The sequence below is a fragment of the Loxodonta africana genome, chromosome 12 (assembly GCF_030014295.1).
Source record: "Loxodonta africana isolate mLoxAfr1 chromosome 12, mLoxAfr1.hap2, whole genome shotgun sequence".
NCBI classification, from domain to species: Eukaryota; Metazoa; Chordata; class Mammalia; order Proboscidea; family Elephantidae; genus Loxodonta; species Loxodonta africana.
The window spans coordinates 95,188,353-95,210,071 of record NC_087353.1 but is presented as its reverse complement, the minus strand read 5'-3'; the positions used below and the strand labels follow the sequence as shown (position 1 = coordinate 95,210,071).

Genomic DNA, 21,719 nt, shown 5'->3' with positions numbered 1-21,719 from the left:
GACGGCACTGGGTTTGGTTTTGGGTTCCCTAGGCATATGAATTAATGTGCACTTCCTGCTAAATATGTAGCAAAGGGATAGTGAAGAAATGCTGATTTTATATTTCCTTGCCTTTTCTTCTCTACTTAGCATCTTCGGGGCTTACAGCATGGATGTGATCACAAGCACGTCATTTGGAGTGAACATCGATTCCCTCAACAACCCACAAGATCCCTTTGTGCAAAACATCAGGAAGCTCATGAGATTTAATATCTTCGACCCATTGATTTTCACAATAAGTATGTGGATTACTTTTTTTTTTTCTTTTTAATAGCAGCTTAATTGAGATAAAATTCACATAACATACAATGCACTCAATTAAAATGTACAGTTCAGTGTTTTTAGTATTTTCAAATGTATGCAACCATCTCCATAGACATATTTAGAACACTTTCATCAAGTCAAGAAGAAATCCCATGCCCTTTAGATATCACCCTCCTATTTCCACATCCTTAAACAACCACTAATCTACTATCTGTCTCTAGATTTCCCTACTCTGGGCATTTATATAAATGGAATCATACAATATGTGATCTTTTGTGACTGGTTTCTTTCACTTAGCATAATGTTTATGAGGTTCATCCATGTCGTAGCATGTATCAATACTTCATGCCTTTTTACAGCCAAATAATTTTCCATTGTTTGGACATACCATATTTTGTTAATTGGTTTTTCAGTTGATGGACATTTTGTATGTCTTTCTGCCTTTGACTATGATAAATATTGCTGCTTAAAATATTTGCGAACAAGTTTTTCTGTAGATATATGTTTTGAATTCTTTTGGGTATATACCTACCAGTGGAATTGCTGGGTTATATAGTAATTCTATGTTTAGCTTATTAAGGAACTACCAAACAGTTTTCCATAGAGGTTGCCCTATTTTAAACTACTATCAGAAAAGTATACAGGCTCCATTTCCCCCATATTCTCCCCAATACTTCTTATTTATTTTTATTTTTATGTTTTTGATTATAACTACTCCAGTTGGTTTGAAATGATATCTCATGTGGTTTTGATATGCACTCCCCCAATGATGAATGATGCTGAACATTTTTTATGTGTTTTTTTTTTTTTTCTATTTTTTTAATTGTGCTTTAAGTGAAAGTTTACAATTCAGGTCAGTTTCTCATACAAAAACTAATACACACATTGTTATGTGACCCCAGTTGCTCTCCCTATAATGTGACAGCACACTCTTCCTATCTACCTTGTATTTCCTGTGTATATTCAATCAGTTCCTGACCCCTTCTCATAGGTGTGCATATATCTATTTGTATGAGGACTATTATTTCTCTAGGATATATTCCAAGGAGTGGAATTGCTGGATCGTATGGTAGTTCTATTTTTAGCTTTCTAAGGAAGCACCAAATCAATTTCCAAAGTGGCTGTACCATTTTACATTCCCACCAGCAGTGTGGAAGTGTTCTGGTCTCTCCACAACCTCTCCAACATGTATTATTTTGTGTTTTTTGGATTAGTGCCAGCCTTGTTGGGGTGAGATGTACCTCACTGTGGTTTTGATTTGCATTTCTCTAATGGCTGATGATCGTGAGCATTTCCTCACGTATCTGTCAGCTGCCTGAATGTCTTCTTTGGTGAAGTGCCTGTTCATATCCTTTGCCCATTTTTTAATTGGGTTATTTGTTTCTTTGTTGTTCGGGTTTTGCAGTATCTTGCAGATTTTAGAGACTAAACGCTAATTGGATTTATTGTAACCAAAAATTTTTCCCCATTCTGTAGGTTGTCTTTTTACTTTTTTGGTGAAGTCTTTGGATGAGCATAAGTGTTTGATTTTTAGAAGCTCCCAGTTATCTAGTTTCTCTTCTGGTGTTTGCATTGTTAGTATTTTGTATACTATATGCCATATATTAGGGCTCCTAGAGTTGTCCCTATTTTTTCTTTCATGATCTTTATAGTTTTAGGTTTTATAGTTAGACCTTTGATCCATTTTGAGTTTCTTTTTGTGCATGGTGTGAGGTATGGGTCCTGTTTCATTTTTTTGCAGATGGATAGCCAGTTATGCCAACACCATTTGTTAAAGAGACTATCTTTTCCCCATGTAACAAACTTTGGGCCTCTGTCAAACATCGGATGCTCATAGGTGAATTATTTTACGTCTGGATTCTCAATTCTGCTCCATTGGTCTATGTATCTGTTGTCGTACAAGTACCAGGCTGTTTTGACTACCGTGGTGGCATAACAAGTTCTAAAATCAGGTAGTGTGAGGCCTCCCACTTTGTTCTTCTTTTTCAGTAATGCTTTACTTACCTGGAGCCTCTTCCCTTTCCATATGAAGTTGGTGATTTGTTTCTCCATGTCATTAAAAAATGTCATTGGAATTTGGATTGGGATTGCATTGTATCTATAGATTGCTTTGGGTAGAATTGACATTTTCACAATGTTGAGTCCTCCTGTCCATGAACAAGGTATGCTTTTCCACTTATGAAGGTCTATTTTGGTTTCTTGCAATAAGATCTTGTAGTTTTCTTTGTTATTTTGGTTTCTTGCAATAAGATCTTGTAGTTTTCTTTGTATAGGTCTTTTATGTCTCTGGTTAGATTTATTCCTAATTATTTTCTCTTCTTGGGGGCTATTGTAAATGGTATTCATTTGGTGATTTCCTCTTCAACATTCTCTTTGTTGGTGTAGAGGAATCCAACAGATTTTTGTACTTGATACTTGATACTCTGCTGAACTCTTCTATTAGTTCCAGTAGTTTTCTTGTGGATTCTTTATGGTTTTCTGTGTATAAGATCATATCATCTGCAAACAGAGGTACTTTTCCTTCTTCCTTACCAATTTGGATGCCCTTATTTCTTTTCCTATTCTCATTGTTCTGGTTAGCAAAATGTTGAATAAGAGTGGTGATAAAGGGCACCCTTGCCTGGTTCCTGTCCTCAAGGGGAATACTTTCAGACTCTCTTCATTTAGGATCATGTTGGCCACAGACTTTGTGTAAATGCCCTTTATTATGTCAAGGAATTTCCTTTCTGTTCCTATTTTGCTGAGATTTTTTTTATCATGAATCAGTGTTGGATTTTATCAAATGCCTTTTCTGCATCAATTGATAAGAGCATGTGGTTCTTGTCTCTTATTTATGTGATGGATTACATTGATTGTTTTTCTAATGTTAAACCATTCCTGCATACCTGGTATGTTGAACTCTTTATTAATATGGTGATTTTTTTAAATATGTTGATTAATTCTGTTGGCTATAATTTTGTTGAGGAAATTTGTGTCTAAGTTCATAAGGGATATTGGTCTGTCATTTTCCTCTTTTGTGGTGTCTTTACCTGGTTTTGGTACCCGGTTATGATAGAATGAGTTTGGGAGTATTCCAACATATTCTATGCTCTGAAATATCTGTAGTAGTAGTCGTGGTGTTAACTCTTCTTTGAGAGTTTGGTAGAATTCTCCAGTGAAGCTGTCAGGGCCGGGGCTTTTTTGTTTGTTTTTTGGGAGTTTTTAAATTACCTTTTTCACCTCTTCTTTTATTATAGGTTTAATTAGGTGTTCTACATCTGTTTGTAGTAGCTTAGGTAGTGTGTTTCTAGAAATTTGCCCATTTCCTCTAGGTTTTCAAATTTGTTTCAAAATTTGTACAATTTTTCATAGTATTCTGTTATGATTCTTTGAATTCCAGTTGGGTCTGTTGTGGTATCTCTCATCTCGTTTGTTATTTGAGTTATTTGCTTCTTCTCTTCTTTTTCTTTGTCACTTTGGCCAATGGTTTGTCTATTTTGTTGATCTTTTCAAAGAACCAGCTTTTGGTATTTTAACTTTTTCAATTGCTTTTCTATTCTCTATTTCATTTAATTCTGATCTAATTTTTATTATTTGCTTTTCTTCTGGTGACCAAAGGCTTCTTTTGCTACTTTTTCAATTTTTCAAGTTGTAGAGATAATTCTTTGATTTTGTCCCTTTCTTCTTTTTGGATGTGTGCATTTATTGCTACAAATTGACCCCTGAGCACTGCTTTTGCTGTGTCCCAGAGGTTCTGGTAGGAAGTGTTTTCATCCTCATTTGATTCTGTGAATTTCTTTATTCTGTCCTTAATTTCTTCTATAACCCAGTAATTTTTGAGCAAGGAGTTGTTTAGTTTCCATATGTTTGATATTTTTTCTTGCTTTTTCTGTTATTGATTTCTACTTTTATGGCTTTATGGTCAGAAAAGGTGCTTTGTAATATTTCAATGTTTTGGATTCTGTCAAGGCTTGCTTTATGGCCCACCGTGTGGTCTATTCTGGATAATGTTCCATGTACATTGGAAAAGTGTTCTGTATATGTCTGTGAGGTCAAGTTGGTTGATTGCGGCATTTAGATCTTCTGTGTCTTTATTGAGCTTCTTTCTGGATGTTCTGTCCTACACTGAAAGTGATGTGTTGAAGTCTCCTGCTATTATTGTGGAGCAGTCTATCTCTCTTTTCAGTGCTGTTAGAGTTTGGTTTATGTATCTTGAAGCCCTGTCATTGGGTCCATAGATATTTATTATGGTTATGTCTTCCTGCTGTATTGACTCTTTAATCATTATATAGTGTCCTTCCTTATCATTTGTAGTGGATTTAACTTTAAAGTCTATTTTGTCAGAAATTAATATTGCCACTTCTGCTCTTTTTTTTATTGCTTTTTGCTTTATATATATTTTTTCATCCATTGAGTTTTAGTTTGTGTCTTTAAGTCTAAGGTGTGTCTCTTGTATGCAGCATATAGAAGGATCATTTTTTTTAAATCCATTCTGCCACTCTCTGTCTCTTTACTGGTGTATTTAGTCCACTTACACTCAGTGTAATTATTGATAGGTATGAGTTTAGTGCTGTTATTTTGATGTCTTTTTGTTGTTGTTGTTGACAGTTTCTTCTTTGGGCTTAATTTTCTGTGCTGAGTCGTTTTCCTTTATGTATTATCTTTTTCCTTGCTGTTGCTTTTGTATCTGCTGAGTCTTTATGTCTTTCTTGTTTTTTATTTTGTTGTGTAAGATTGTTAGTTTCCTTTGTGGTTACCTTAATACTTACCTGTATTTTTCTAAGTTTAAACCAATCTTTTATTTCTTTATAGCACCTTGACTTCCTCTCCATATGAAAGGTCTATGACTACATTTTTTTAGTCCCTCTTTTTGGATTTAATGTTGTCATCTTTACAGTATGATGTCCGTGTCTTCCTGTTTTGAGAATTTTAGCTTTGATTTGTTTTTGTGACTACCCTACGTGGATTGATATCTGGTTGATCTGACCTGTATTCTAGTCTTGGGTTGTTATCTGATGTTATTGATTTTCTAACCAGAGGACTCCCTTTAGTATTTCTTATAATTTTGGTTTGGTGTTTTCAAATTTGCTAAACCTCTGCTTCTCTGGAAATGTGCTAATTTCGCCTTTATATCTGATAGATATCAAGGAAGTTTTCTGCCAAGAAATCTTCAACAATTCTCTCAGTTTTTTTCTGTTATTCCCCTTAGCCCCCCATTCTGATACTCCAATCACTGATAAGTTATTTCTCTTGATACAGTCCCACATAATTCTTAAGGTTTCTTCATTTTTTAAAAAATTCTTTTATCTGATTTTTCCTCAAATATATGCATGTCCAGTGGTTTATCTGCAGTCTCACTAATTCTGACTTCCGTGTCCTCAATTCTGCTGCTATGACTTTCTCTTCAGTTGTCTATTAAATTCTATTGTTAATCTTCTGAATTTCTGTTTGCTGTCTCTCTATGGATTCTTGCAGCCTATTAAATTTGTCATTATTCTTTTCCCTAAACTTCTTAAGTTTCTCTAATGCTTTGCCTGTGTGCCCTTGACTTGCTCTACATTTTGCCTGATCTTCCTGATCTCTTGAAGAGTTCTGTATATTAATCTTTTGTATTCTACCTCTGGTAATTCCAAGAAGTTTGCTTTGTCCAGAAGATTTCTTGATTTTTTGTTTTTGGAGCTTGCCGAAGCGATTGTGGCCTGCCTGTTTATGAGATTTGATATTGACTGTTGTCTCCAAGCCATCAATAAGTTATTGTATTTATTTATTTTATTTTTGCTTACTGTGTCCTAGCTTCTTGTTTTGTTTTGATGCTCTTGAATAGGCTGCGCGAGTGAACTAGGTTGATTATTTTTGCCTTTGAAACTCTAACATCCTGTCACCAGGAGGTTAGAGCTGCTATTAGGTATATAAGCCCAGGAGTCCCTTTACTTTTCTTGTATGGATTCAGCTCAGGTGCCCAGGTAGTCAGTCACCAAGTGTGTGGTGCGGGCTGTCACGTACAGTCTTAGATGATCAGGGGTGATTGGTGTAGGCACAGGTATCTGGCTGCAGTAGGGGGTCACACACTGAGCAAGACAGGGGACTGACAACAGCCCTTGAGAATGTGTGAAGAAAGCATGTCCCTGTTCCCTAGAGCATGTAGGTGGGTGGGCTTTGCAGCTGAATTATGGGTACCCAATGCTATTGGCTGAAAGGACTGGGAGGCACCGCTTATCCTTGGACCCCTGTTGCAGGTGTCCAGGTGTTGTGGGTGAAGCCACCAGTTCTCAGGCCCCTGATGCTGGTAGGTGAGGACACTGCTTGATAGGCAGGGCAGTGTCAGATATCACAAATCTGCCACTCCACCATACAGCTGAAACGATTGAGTTAGACTTGAGGTATATCCCCTGTTGTACCGTGCTGATGAGGGCCTATGCTGTTGAAATGGGCCCACACAAATCTATGCAGGGGTGAAAGGCATTTGAAGTTCATGGACCCCTTATTCCTGTGCCTAAGCAAAGGAGCTGTTTCTGCCTTTAGTTCCCAGCTTAGGGGAGGCAACAGATTATTTTTGTCTTGTTTGTTAGTTTGTTCCTTCTCCAAGGCTGGGAGATTGGCTCAGGTTGTGCCACCAGTCATAGATCCGGTCCAGGGAAAGCGGCTATCACTGAAGCTGGCTGGGGACCTGGTGTAGAGCGGTGAGCAGTCAGGTAAATGGGAGACAGATTTTTCCCAAACGGGTGTTTTTTGCTCCATGTGGTAGATTAGATGCAATTACTTATCTTTTGCTGATAGCGTGCCCCTTTTCACTGATTCTGGGAGCGTGAGGGGTCTCTCGGCTGCTTGGTCTCTCCTGATGTGGGGAACTTGTCTCAAATGCCACTGCTTGCTTCACCGTGCTTGCGCCAGTGGCTCTGGCCTGCAGGGTGCTGGTTCCCGCCAGGTCAGGTCTGGCAACTCCTTGCTGCTTCTGAACTGTCCCTCCCCCTGCCACTCAGTCTGATTCCTCAACTTTGTCTTTAATGTTCAGGGCTCCTAGATTGTCATATAAAATGGATTCACTTGTTTTTTCAGGTTTTTATTGTAAGAAGGACCATAGGAAGTGCCTGACTAGTCTGCCATCTTGGACCTGCCTCTCCACTTTTTTTGTGTTTGTTGGCCATTTGTATACCTTTTGTGAAAAATCTATTCATGTCCTTTGATCACATTCTAACTGGGTTATTTGCCTTTTTGTTGTTCAGTTTTAAGAAATTTTTTATGTATTCTTGATAGAAGTCCTTATCAAAGGTGTGGTATGCAAAATTTTTATGCCATTAGTAGGTTATCATTTCATTTCTTAGTAGTGTGCTTTGAAGCGCAAAAGTAGTTTTTAATTTTGATGAAGTCCAATTTGTCTATTTTTTCTCTTGTTGCTTGTGCTTTTATTGCCATATCTGATTCTATTGCCAAATCAGATGTAATAAAAATCCATCTATATTTTCTTCTAAGGGTTTGAGCTCTTACATTTAGGTCTTTGATCTTTTTTGAATTTATTTTCGTATAAGGTATGAGGTAAGGATTCAATTTCATTCTTTTGCATGTGGTTATCCTGTTGTCTCTGCACCATTTAATGAAAGAGTCTTGTTTCCCTATAGAATGTTGGCACCCTTGTCAACGATCTTAGTCACATGGCTTTACTTCTGGAGTTTCTATTATATTCCTTTGATCTCTGTGTTTACCCATTTTCCTAAACCACATTGCCTTGAGTATTTTCACTAAGTTAATTAGCTATAGTACATTCGTAATACGTTTTGAAATAAGGAAGTTTGAATTTTCCATCTTTGTTTCTTTTCAAGATTGTTTCAGCTATTCTGAGTCCCTTGCAATTCCACATGAATTTTAAATCAACTTGTCAGTTCCTGCAAAAAAACCAACTAGGATTCTGATAGGTTATGCTTTGATTCTGTAAATCAACTTGGGAAGCATTGTGATCTTAACGATATTAATTCTCTTGATCCATGCACGTGGAATATTTTCCCTTTATTTTTTTGATACAGTTTCTTTTAACAATGTTTATAGTTTTTTAAAGGCATAAGTTTCTCCTTTTTTAAAACAAGTATTACTATGCATCCTATTGTCTTTGATGGTATTGAAAATGAAAATGCTTTTTTAATTTCATTTTCATATTGTTCATTGCAGTGTATGAAAACACAGCTGATATTTTAGACTGATCTCCTATCTTGCAATGTTGCTGAATATATATTAGTTGTATTACTTTTTTAGTGGATTCCTTAGAATTTTGTATGTATAAGATCATGTCAACTGAGAACAGAGATATTTTCATGTCTATCTTTACAATCTGGCTATATTTTATTTCTTTTTCTTGTCTAGTTCCTCTGGCTAGAAACTATAGTGCAATGTTGAAGTGGTGGGAGTTGATATTTTTCTTTCCTTGTGATGTGTATTTCTGGTTTTGATATTAGGATAATTCTGACCTCATAGAATAAGTTAGGAAGTGTTCCCTTTTCTACTTTTCCCAAGTGTTTGTGAAAAATTGTTATTAATTCTTATTTAAATGTTTAGAAGAACTCACCACAGACTCTATCTGGTCATAAGCTTCCTTTGGTGGATATTTCTTTCTTTATTTTATTATCAATTCAATTTTTTTTATTTGTTTAAATCAATTCTAATTTCATATTTGTTATTTGTTCAGTTTCTGTTATTCTATGAATTTGTCATTTGAGCTATGTTATCTAATTTATTGGCCTTCCAATAGTGTATAGTATTGCTTCATACTTCTTTTATTTTTTGTAACGTTGGTGGTAATCCCTCTTCTTTCATATCTGAGTCTTCTCTCTTTTTTTCTGAGTCAGTTTGTCAAACGTTTCCCAAATTTGATGATCTTTTTAAAGAATCAGGGCTTCGTTCTGTTGATTTTCTATATTGTTTTCTATTTCATTAATTTTTTGTCTAATCTTTATTATGTGCTTTCTTCTACTTTTAAACTTTGTGCTTTGCTCTTCTACCAGTGTCTTATAGAGTAACATTAGGTTATAGATTTGAGATCTTTGTTTTTTTTTTAACATAGACATTTATAGCTATAATTTTCTGAATAAGCACTGTTTTAGGTGCATCCAAATAATTTTGGTCTGTTGCATATCCGCTTTCAATTCATCTCAAAGTAAAATCTAATTTCCTTCTTGATTTCTTCCATGACTGATTATTTAGGAAAGTGTTGCTTAATTTCCATGTTCATGTGTTTCCTAATTTTATCTCTTTTGTTGATGCCTAATTTTATTCCATACTTTGCATTTTTTTAACTATTATTTCTAGAAAAGCATGATTAATTAAAGAAGCACACTGTGGTCTAATTTACCCAAAAAGACTGCAGTCTAATTCATAAAAGACAAAGGGGTCAGGATAGTTAATCATGTTCCTTTGGTCAGTCCAACAATGAGGAAGCTGCCACTGTTTTCAACCACTGGCCTGGAAACACACTTAAGGGTCATAGAGAGAATGGCTCCTGGTTGAAGATCCTGGTCCCTTTCATTCTTCTGATTGGTAGAGCAAGTTATAATTGTTCCATAAAATGTGCAATTTCGCTACAATTTCTTTATTCTTTTATTTTCCCTACAGCAGTCTTTCCATTCCTTACTCCAATTCTTGAAGCACTAAGTATCTCTGTGTTTCCAAGAGCTGTTACTGATTTTTTTACAAAATCTGTAAAAACAATAAAAGAAAGCCGCCTTAAAGACAATAAAAAGGTAAGATATGGTGGTGGTTACATGAGTGTGTTCATGTTCACTTTTTGAAGATTCGTTGAACTGTATATATATGATTTGTGTACTTTTCTGCATTTAAAAAGGGTGTATAGAGAACTGTAGCAAGAGAGTTTTACATTTTGGAGGAGTGAAGAATGTGGAGACTGGGGAAGGAGATAAAGAATGGGTCGTAGATACAGTGTTTAAAATCTTAAAAAAAATTCATAATGGGCATAATAATTAATATGTTACTGCATAAATATTGCTGAGGTAAAACTTTTACCACTTCTCTTCAATATTTCATGAAGTTATAAAAATTAATGTTAATATATTGATTTACTGTTATTATAATTTCTGCATAGCTTAATTAGCAAACAATCATTTCAGTTCCAAGAGTCACGTTTTACTCATTCTCCAACGGAAGGCACCTCAGGTTACGTAGTGGAATATCAGCCATCTCATAATCTGAAGAAGGCAAGGGTCTTCTTTGGGTGTTAAGGCTGCAAGATGGCTGACTTAACTTTGCCTCCATGAGGCCCAGAGATCAGCACAATAATGCCTGCAGGTAAGAGAAGTAGGTTTGGGTACTCCAGGGTATCATTGTAGATTGTACAGATTTTTGAAAGGCTGTGGTATTAGAAGATGCTCACAGAAAGCAGCCTATGAGGTCTGGAAATGTAAGGATTTAATCTGTGTGGATATTGGTTAAGAAGAAGAAATGTAAGCCTAAGTGAGGGTACAGATACTAGACTGAAAAACAGGAAGGATGAAGTCAGGGTTTTTTCCTTGAGCAAGAAGATATGCCAAGAGAAGGAGCAGACAAGTCTTTGACCTGGAAACTGTTCAAAAGCCAAGGAAGCCAAGAATCAGGGAGGACAAGGTCCCAAAAGCAGTGACATATGGTACTCTCAGTGAAACATCTTGCCTTTTTTTAAGATTTGCAGATGGATATTTACGTTCACTGGTGACTCAGGCAACTCCAGTCTCAGTTCATGAATTTAAAAGGGCCATATTCTCAGGAAAAAGGTCAAGCACTGCTCTTTGTGTCATTGGAATTTTTCTTTTTGCTTCCAGCACCGAGTGGACTTTCTTCAGCTGATGATCGATTCCCAGAATTCCAAGGAAACTATGTCCCATAAAGGTAACCAAGACAGTGGGTGGAAGGGCTACTGATGGGATGGCTCAGAGGAAAAGAGTTGCTTTGAAAATGTGCAAGAAATTTTCCAGGCACATGAGAATTTCTGCCCAATTTAAGAAAAAGATATATTCAGAAATTATGAATGATTGCCAGAGGTATTATCTAGAAGTAGGCAGAGAGAACTTTGTTCAAAGATTGAAGAGCAATCACAAAAAAAGCATTTTGTGTGCAGAAGTCACTCAGTCTTCTGTGGATCAACCCCTAGGAGCTTGTTTCAAATGTGGACTTCCAGGCTGCACCCAGAACTCTAGTCAGAACTGCTGCCTGGAAATTCACATCAGAAAACACATTGTCCCAATATTGGTGATGTTAACTTGGCACTCTTGTTAAGGTTGTGTTCAATAGCTTAATCTATTGTAAAGATTTATTTGTCATTAATATCTTTTCAGGGGAGCCTTTGAGACTATGTAATTATCTTGTTTCTCTTCAAACTTTCAGATACTAGTTTTATTATCCATTGATATTGAGTGAAGCAATTATTGTATTATGGTTGCAAAATGGTGGTTTTCAATTTTTACCGTTCCTTTCACATTTTATAGTTGGTATTCCACTGTACTGGAGAACTTTGTTTTCTCTCTCATTTTATTTATTTACATCTGTATGGGCTCATAAAGTATTACTTTACTTTCACACAATCATGATTTATTTTGATGCTCGAACTGTCTCAGGTTAGTTCAGTGGAAGTTCTTTCAAAGTGACTGCTGTGTGTCCTTTTCATACGGTAATCGTTTTCTTAGTACTTCCTTGCTTTCTGGCATAAGATATTTCAAGTTTCTGTTCTATTTCAGCTGAACAACCCAGAAATCAGTTATTTCTCCAAGTATCCCTAATTTTGTTTAGTAAGAAATGGTGTTTAGAATCCAGAACTGGAGGTTAATTGTGCTCATTGCTACTGGGGTTTTTTGCTCTTAGATCCTCTCATGGACAAAATCAAGAAAATAAAATATATTGAAACGGAATTGAGAAACATAAATATATATCAATTTCCAGTGATATAAACTGGCTGTCTCTTAAAAAACAAATTGAACATTCAGAAAAAACCCTAATTTATAGTCTACTTCAAGGACATAAAGAGCTTCATCAAGTTCAATTTTACCACTGGTTTGAAAATCAGTTTACAAAATTCCTGAATATTTAACAAATGGGTCTAGAGAATAGGGGTGAACTAACTCAGGCATATCACTTTAAATAAACTTATGTCTATATCTACATATCTGTCCATCTCACTCTGTATATCTATGTATCATTTATCTATCACCATTGTCTTAGGCTGGGTTCTCCAGAGAAGCAAAATCATTGAAGCATGTACATATATATATATATGTATATATATATATGTATATATATATATGTATATATATATATGTATATAGGTGAGGTGTTGCCTGGAGGCTTCTCCTGACTTACGTAGTTTCATGGGATGATGAATCCAAAATTGGAAGATCAGATGGCAGGCTTTTGGCTCAAGTCCCAAGAACCAAAAGTCAGACAATGATGAGCCAAAACAGTATCCAGAGTAAGAAAGCAAGTTTTGCCAGAATGTCTATATGTATATTGGGTGCAGACCACACCCCCCGTAAAATTCCCCTCACAAATGATTGGTAGATCATTTCAGATCACATCACGGAGGTGATTACATTATGTCACAAAATGGAGGATAATTACATAATACTAAAAATCACAGCCTTGCCAAGAAGACACGTAACATTAGCATTAACCATCTATATCTAGCTATCATCTATACCTGTCATCTATCTATGTATTATCTATCTCTTTGTCTCTCTGTATTGCTATGCCTCTATTTCCATCTCTCTATCTACATGGTCCAAAAGAACTTTCAATGACAAAGGAAATATTCTCCATCTGCCCTGCTGAATATAGTAGATGCTAGAAAAGTGTTTCTATTGAGTACTTACTTGAACTGTGGCTCTTGCCACTGAAAAACTGAATTTTTAACTTTAATTTTAATTAATTACAGTTTAAGTTCAAATAGTTACATGGGGCTAGTGGTTACTGTGTTGTAAAGCATAACTCTAAACCTTGAGTTTGTACTCCAATTCCATTTCAATACTGTGGGGTACATTCTAACTGGGGGAAAGAATTTGAGAGTTGTATTTGTCTACAATAGCATCACAGAAGCTATCACTTGGAAGTCAGAACTCAGTAGACCTTACTTACACTCATTTTGTATTGTTTTTAGGTATGAATTACATAGTGAGGATAGGCACCATGTTCCTTTCAGTGCTCCAGGTATCTAAAAGTCTTAATCTAGCCCCTACCAACAGACTATAGATTGACCATGCTTAGCTTCTCTCAGGAGAAACATCAAGAAGGAGGCCAACTTATTTCACAAGGGCTCTTTGATTGGAATAAATGGAGCAAATAAAGGGGGCATGTCTTGAGAATGATGCTATTTAGGCCATGATTGAACAAGCATTGTTAAGTCTACTTGTTAGGCCCTACATTTCCATAGTTCATGGTGGCCAATACCCATCTATTGACACATTCATCCTTGTGCTATTTTAATGCCATTGATTATATTAGGGCTGTGTTAAGTAAGGGACAAAGTGGGTAAATCCCACCTTTGTGGCTAACAATGTGGTAAGGATCAGCATGAATTCAATCCTGAACATGGGGTTGGAGTCAGTCCTCACTGTCCCAGTTCTGCATCCTTGTCACCAGCCACTCATGTGACACAGTCTCTCCAACCCTACAGCTCAGATGTGGGTCAGAACTCACATGTTAGAAGGACACCTTCTTTTAGACCAGCTTCCCATGCAGCATTACTCTGACCTTAGCCAATCAGAGGTGGTTAGAGCTCACAAATTAGAAAAAGACACCAGGCCCTGCTGGGTCTCACTGCCACAGTGAGATTGATAATTTGTTGAAATGACTCAGGGAATCTCACAGAGAGTAAGCCATAGTTATGAATAAAGTTATATTACTACTAAGAAGCATACAAGCAAGCAGGTGCATAAGGTAAAGCCTGGGAAAGGTCTCAGTGTGAAGCTTCCATTTCACTAAGAGGTCACCAACCAGGAAGCTTATCTGAGCCTCCATTTTCAAGGCTCTTATTGGCCTCCCTATACGTCTCTGATAGATAACCTCATGCTTCCTGAGGCTAGTCAACATCAGGTTCCGGGATGTTTCCTGTTGCTTTGGTCATCCCGCATTCATTAGCCTCAGATGTGGCCCAAGTCTCAGGAACCAAGACTACAGGTTAAATTGCTTTTTGCCATGTGACTCATCTGAAAAGGTCAATCCCTACTCTTCTACCGTCTTGTCTATCTCTGTAGTTCCTGCACATATCTGTGATCATCCATTTTGAAGACTTGTACCTCAGGTTTTCTATTACCTCATAATTCTCAGTGGTATAGTCCATGCTTCTTTAGCGAGACTGTGCACACAGATTATCTGGGGAATATGTTAAAATTCAGATTTGGATTCAGTCCTTTTTAGGTAGGATGTAAGATTCTGCATTACTAAAAATCTCCCTCAGGATGCTGATGCTGCAGGTCTATGGACCACACTTTGAGTAGCAGGAGTTTATCTGTAGCCCAGTATTGTTCCCTTAAGTTTCTCTAAGTGTGTTTAGGTGAAAACCCCTTTAATTCTCCCTACGGTGAAGGTATAGTATAGCAAACTCTACAAAAAATTTTAAGATACACTTTATCTAGAATAATTAAAAATTTTCTTAGAGGAGAACGTTCCTTAATATTTTACTTGTAACTAAAGAACTTTTAGGATTCTCCAAGGGTCATACTGATAATGCTTTGTATTTAAGATGGAAGTGCTATTTCTTGCCATTACCTAGCTGTGTTGGAGGTGAAGGTGGCATAACCAAGAGCAGAAGTTCAAGAATAGTAGAAATCCTTGGAAAACCAGGTTAAAACATTTTTTTTTTCTTTTTCCAGCACTGTATTTTTTTTTTTTTTTTTTGTATGGTAGATATCAGAATGCAAACTACTCCCTGAGGACAGAGAATTTCTTTTCCATTTGTTCCCATGGGGATTTGGTAATTTTATTTGGGTTTTCTCATCATCTAAGCAGTGACCCTTTTCACAATGACAAGATTTATCTAAAGTGTATTACCTTTCCTTTCAGCTTTGACTGATATGGAGCTCGTAGCCCAATCAATTATCTTTATTTTTGCTGGTTATGAGACCACTAGCACTACTCTTTCCTTCCTTATGTATTTATTGGCCACCCACCCTGATATTCAGCAGAAACTGCAGAAGGAGATTGATGCGGCTTTCCCCAATAAGGTGAGTGGATGATGCATGAAGAGGGAGGGTGAAGATGGAGCCTTAGCAAGAATGCCTTCCCACCTCTTTTAAGGAGAGATTTTTCAAAAAGCATAAGTGTGGATTATTTCACCATCACCTTGCAGCACTATCTACAACTTGAAGACATCATGGTAACAGAGGCTGGGAATAAAGAGATAGAGTGCTGGTTCTCAAAATTCTTAGGCCCAAAATTGACATATCGCATATCAGCTCACAAGCAATTGGCAAAGCTAATAACTACGAATGGGCTGGGAAATGTGGGAGACTCAGTGGCTATTTAGTGAGCAGTGAATGTCTACCACACATACCTTTGAGATAGTGACTATAATTATCTCTATGTACCATATCAGAAAACTGAGTTTCAGAGGGATAGAATAACTTGCCCAGGGTCATACAGTGAGTTGTGAAGAACCCAAGATATGTGCCTGTGAGTCTGGCTCCTGAGGCAAAGTCTTAGCCTCTATAATATTTCCTCTGATATAGCCTACACTGTTTTCAGATCTCTGCAAAGTTGGAATTCTTTATGGTGTGAAGAGACCTTGCCTGTGGGGCTGGAGTGGATTTGGCAGTGAATGACCACAAAGTGATCTCATATCTCACAGTTAAACCCTGAAGTCACAACTAGGAGAGTGTCCCAGCAATAGAGGATGGTCCCTGGGTGGGGTTTTGATTTTCTGTATAACTTCCCCCAGAGCTGAAATTCTGTGCCCTGGTACCATCCAATCACAGTCTTCTTTTTTCATATTTGGTATAGTAAGGACTAGTTTCTCCCCAAATTTTTTATGGAGTTTCTATACAATATTGAGTTTTTCTCCATATTCTCTCTGTGACTCTCTCTGTGTGTCAATCTATCTATTTATCTGTCTGTCTATCTGTCTACCTACCTACCTATCTATCCATCTATCATCTATGTATGCTGGTATATATCAGTACTGTTACAAGCAGTATTTCTGAAATACAAAGCCTTGTATGAAATTGAGGATTTGGTAGTTAAAATTTTCTCTTACCTTGGTATACATATGTGGTGTTTCTTTTAAAAGGGTACTAAAACTTGCATATATATTACTTGAAAGTAATGGTCATAGTCTCTTAGTCATATTTGTTGATGAGAAAAGACAAATAAAGTCGAACATGCTAATGCTAGGGATTTCAGGCCCCATTTAGAGGATTTTCCTGAGGGTCTCCCATATTCATAACTGCTCCACATATCTCAATGGGTCATTGAGTAATCAAGGGAACATGGTAGATGTAAAGGTGATTTATAAATGCTAAGGTCCTTTACCAATGTGAGATATTCTTTGGAGGTCCTAATATTTTAATAGTACTGCCTGGATTGAGTTGAATCTCAACTTTTTGAACTGTTTCTTTCTTCCCAGGCATCTCCCACATATGATGTCATGTTGCAGATGGAATATCTTGACATGGTGGTGAATGAAACACTCAGATTATTCCCAATTGTTGGCAGAATTGAGAGGGTCTGCAAGAAAGATGTTGAAATCAGTGGAGTGACCATTCCCAAAGGGGCAGTGGCAATGGTGCCAGCCTTTGCTCTTCACCGAGACCCAGAACACTGGCCAGAGCCTGAGAAGTTCATTCCTGAGAGGTACAAGACTCCTGGGAAACGGAACTCCCTCTGATCCAGGCTTATCCAAGCGCATTCTGACGTCTCTTAGTGTAGGCGACAAACCTGTGACTACAATCATTTGCTTATGTATCTTTCTGTTTTTAGCAGCTTTGTTCATATTACAAAAATATTTTCTTTGTGAAAATTTTACTAACTGTAGACTAGAAAAAATAAAACCGTACACATTCATCATCCCAATACATTATGATAATCCTCATTAATAACGTGAGGTATGTGCTATGGAGGTTTGTCCTTGAATATATAGATTTTTAAAAATTAGAATAGTATTATATTTTATTGGGAATTGAACTGTTTTCTTTATTTAATAGTAGACTATAAACAGTATCCTATGTTGCCATACCAGACCAGACCAGACCCGTTGCCGTCAAGTCGATTTTGACTTATAGCAACCCTATAGGATAGAGCAGAACTGCCCCATAGGGTTTCCAGGGAGTGCCTGGTGACTTCGAACTGCCAGCCTTTTGGTTAGCAGCCATAGCTCTTAACCATAGATGTAATTATATCATAATGTTTGATGTTTTTATACATATACCATGATTTATTTAACCACTTTTTATTTTATTTATGTAGCCTTTTTTCTTTCTAGTTTTTCTGTGCTGCTTTCTTTAGCTCTCTGAATTTACCATTGACTTTAGGAAACATTTACTCATTCTATTTTGTTTGAGAGTATAGAAGCCCTTACCCCTGAAAGAACTTGTAGAAAGGGCAATCAAAGTTGAATAAGTCCTCTGTTTCCTAGACCGGGCGACTTCTATGGTTTCTCCCAATTCAGCAGTTCTACCCCTGATGGCTTCATGACCACAAAACCAGGCCACTCACTGTACTTCTCTCTGATTCTTTCAATAATTAAACAGATATTAAGTGCTTACCATGTGTTATAGTATGGTCTGGACCAGGCAGTGAGAACTTCAAAGTAAAAAACAAAAAACCACAAAAGTTGTCCACCATGAAGAATTTTTGACATAAGTCCAAAATCTATATTAAAAAAAAAGATCTATAGGTACTATTAATGTGTCTCCATGTGCCTATCTGCAGCCCCCAAAACCATCAAACCATGGCTGCTACCCCTATACACTTGCCACCATTACCTTCCTCCTTATTCCCATATTATTTTAAAGTGTTTCACCTTATTTAACCTGTAGCTATTTTAGAATGTTCTCTAAAATATAAGGACTGTTGAAGAAAAATTACAACTACAATACCATTAAAATTTCCCCCAATCAATATTTGTTTCCTTAATGTAATCAAATATTTTGGAATCAAATTTGAATTAAATTGGGCATAATCTTCAAAGATTTATAGCCTAGTGGAGCAGGTAGAGAAGGAAATTAGTGATTATATTACAGTAGAGTAGCATCATAGGCTTGTATAAGTTCTGTGACTTTACCTTTTCTATTAGCTAGACCCTGGTGGCATAATGGTTAAGAGCTATGGCTGCTAACCAAAAGGTCAGCGGCTCGATCCTTGGAAACCCGATGGGGCAGTTTTTCACTGTCCTGTAGAGTTGCTATGAGTCGGAATCAACTCAAAGGCAACGGGTTTGTTTTTTTTTATTAGCTAGAGAGGGAGAGAAAGAGAGAGTGAGAAAGAAAGGAAAGAGGGCGAGAAAAGGAGAAGAGCTGGAGGAGGAGGAAGAGGAGAAAGAGGAAGAGGAAGAAAGGGAAAAGAAAAGTATGAGGAAGAGAAAGAGAAGAAAAGGTGGAAAAGGAGCAGGAGGAGGAAAAGTAGTAGAGGAATGAAGAGAATAAATTTTAAAAAAGAGAGAGAAGAGTAGACAAGAGGAGAAAAAATGTAGAAGAGAAGGAGAAAATAGCAATAAATACTGGGAGGCATTTTCTCCTGCATCCTTCTTGATTAAAAATATGACCAACATATGTGTTAGCTGAGTCTAAACTTACTTTTTTTGGTGAGTCTTATGTCCCAAATGTCTTTCCTAGTGTTAATCTCACCACATTGAGTGTAATTTCAGTGTTTAAAGACACATTTTATTTTAAACAGGATTCTTCTCATCTCCTCAAAAAGACTGAAATTTCCTACAGCATAAGGGGAATGGAAAGGATCTGTAGCTTCCAATTCTCATAGCAAAAAACCATAGTAGAATCTCAATGCCTAGTCCCTGAAAATATCCTGTATCCTATTGGCTGAGAGTTCTAGGTGAGAACCCCAAAATGTAGCTTTTGTGGTTTTTATGCTTTATTAACTTGTCTTTGTCTACTGTTGTGGAACCAGGTTCAGTAAGGAGAACAAGGACAGCATAGATCCTTACTTATACCTGCCCTTTGGAATTGGACCCCGAAATTGCATCGGTATGAGGTTTGCTCTCATGAACATGAAACTTGCTATCATCAGAGTTCTGCAGGAGTTCTCCGTCAAACCTTGTAAAGAAACACAGGTCAGACAGCAAATTCTCTGCACAAATGTTTTATTGGGAGTGTTTTAAACCAAAGAATCTTTATTTAAAAAAAAATTCTCATTCATGTTTTAATAAGTTGTACCATCGGCCATAGAATCTATTTGAAGCCATGTGTGAACTTCCATGGCTTTTCCGTTCTGGAGTTCTATGTGTGGCTTTGTAAAGATCAATCTATAAAGATCATTTAGAGTCAATGCAGATAAGTGTGATAGGATTATATGCAATCCATTTAAACTAGAGCAAAGTTTTAAGTTCTCCTTCAAGTCTATTTCAATTTGAAATGTGAAGAAATGTGCATAGTCATGTAGCAGAGTGATGGCCCTGTCCTGACTTTGAAATGATGCTTGGCTACAGCAGGACTTACAGAATCTCCCTCATGACTATGGGTCTGAACCACCATGTGTACATTAAGATCACCAGGGAGCTTAAAAATTCCTGATGTCTGGGCCATCTCAGAAATTCTGATATCACTAGCTCAGTGTGGCTTTAAAAACTCACCTGTTGATTTTCCTGTGTGGCCAAGGTTGAGAACCACTGATTCAAACAAAGCTCTTCTGCCAGATGTGGAGTATTCCCACAATCCAGGGCCATCCTGGATACCTCACCTCCCTTTCCAGGATCTCTGTGCCACACAAGCTGGGCTCTTTTGACTACCTAATAATAATTGCAGGGGGAAGTATGAGATGGTTTCCAACTTATTTGTGGCTTTAGGCAGCTGTGTAGCAGTCCTGTAGGTGTGTACAAACAAATGACTCAGACCTGGAGGAATCAGACCTGTGCTTACACCTGGAATAGAGGAGTATCCTCCCTGATAATCTCCCAGTGAAGGGTCAGTGCTACTCACACTCCTGCACAATTTGCTTGGCCTTTACACAAGTAAATTTAGAATTTTACAGTGTTGGTGGTGCCAACACTGGAGTGGTGGTGCATCAGGAACTCCAACTACTTGTGAAAGACTGTACATCATCAGAAGTTCATCATTTGGAGCTCCTTGGGAGCTCAAGGAGGTGTTGGAAAATGAAGGCATAATGCTCCTGAAGTCCTCTACTTTCTCATCATTAAACTAGGTTCAGTCAGGTGGTGTGACTGATCTCTCTGGAAGTCGGGGACTGCCCATATAATTAAAGTGTCTAATACCTACCTGGCATTATCTCTAAAGTTTCAGTATACACAAAATTAACTTTATATGGCTTTGCAAGAATAGTTTGAAATAATGCCTAAGAATCTAGTGTAGATCTTAAAAACTTGTTAGTCATACTTGTAATTTAAATTAAAAAGAACAGAAAGTAACGTGATTTTGTTTGTAAATATCTTGCTGAATAAATGGATGCATGAATAGTTTCACTGTCTAGTCTTGGCACAGCTTATAAAATAGGTGTAAAGAAAATACATACCGATTCCAACTCATACATATGACAGTAAAAATAATGTTTACATGTTTGTAGAGCAGTATTGTCCTTACCTTGTCTTGTTTTTGTTGCTTTTTGTTGATGCTTCATTTATTGGTTCTCAATATGCCTATTTCACTTTTGCAGATCCCCATAAAAGTAGGCCATGGAGCAATTATTGCACCAGAAGTACCTGTTGTTATAATGTTTGAGTCAAGAGACGGAAATGCAAGTGGAGCCTGACTTTCCCTAGGGAATTCTGCTTTGTTCTTCAAGGAAGTTGTTTTGCAGATAACCACAGACCTCTATTGACTCTGAGAATAAATCGCAGAAATAAAGATCGTCCTTGATGAATGATTATGTATTCTGTCCATTCATTTAGCTTTTTTAGTGTCCACATGGAAACCCTGGTGGCATAGTGGTTAAGCGCTATGGCTACTAACCAAAAGGTTGGCAGTTAGAATGCATCAGGCACTCCTTGGAAACTCTATGAGGCAGTTCTACTCTGTCCTATAGGGTCACTATGAGTCGGAATCAACTTGACGGCAGCAGGTTTGGTTTTGGTTAGTGTCCACACACGGTGTTATGTTCTGTAACATTAAAAAAAAAAAAAAATTTTTTTTTTTACTAAATCAGTACCAGATGTGTAAAATCAGTTTACCTGGCTCTCTAATATAATATCTATCCAGCTGTACTTCTTTCTGTCTACCTATTTATCTACATAGCTAGCTACCTAGTTTTCTATCATCTCTGGCTGTGTATGTATGTATCCATTATTTATTTGT

The 21,719-nt window shown here is 37.0% G+C and overlaps 1 protein-coding gene across 2 annotated transcripts in view; it reads left to right on the top strand.

Moving 5' to 3' along the window:
- Window positions 1–21,177, top strand: part of LOC100677295 (cytochrome P450 3A8-like) — a 39,861-nt gene extending 18,684 nt beyond the window's left edge. Inside the window, exons 7-13 of one of the 2 annotated variants that reach the window (XM_010596266.1) lie at window positions 130–278; window positions 9,883–10,007; window positions 11,079–11,145; window positions 15,307–15,467; window positions 16,865–17,091; window positions 19,363–19,525; window positions 21,082–21,177. In XM_010596266.1, coding sequence (XP_010594568.1) covers window positions 130–278; window positions 9,883–10,007; window positions 11,079–11,145; window positions 15,307–15,467; window positions 16,865–17,091; window positions 19,363–19,525; window positions 21,082–21,177 — 988 coding nt within the window. Of the gene's footprint in view, window positions 1–129; window positions 279–9,879; window positions 10,008–11,078; window positions 11,146–15,306; window positions 15,468–16,864; window positions 17,092–19,362; window positions 19,526–21,081 lie in introns of both variants that reach the window. The other variant, XM_003416503.1, reaches the window with a different exon arrangement.
- Window positions 21,178–21,719: the final 542 nt, after the last annotated feature.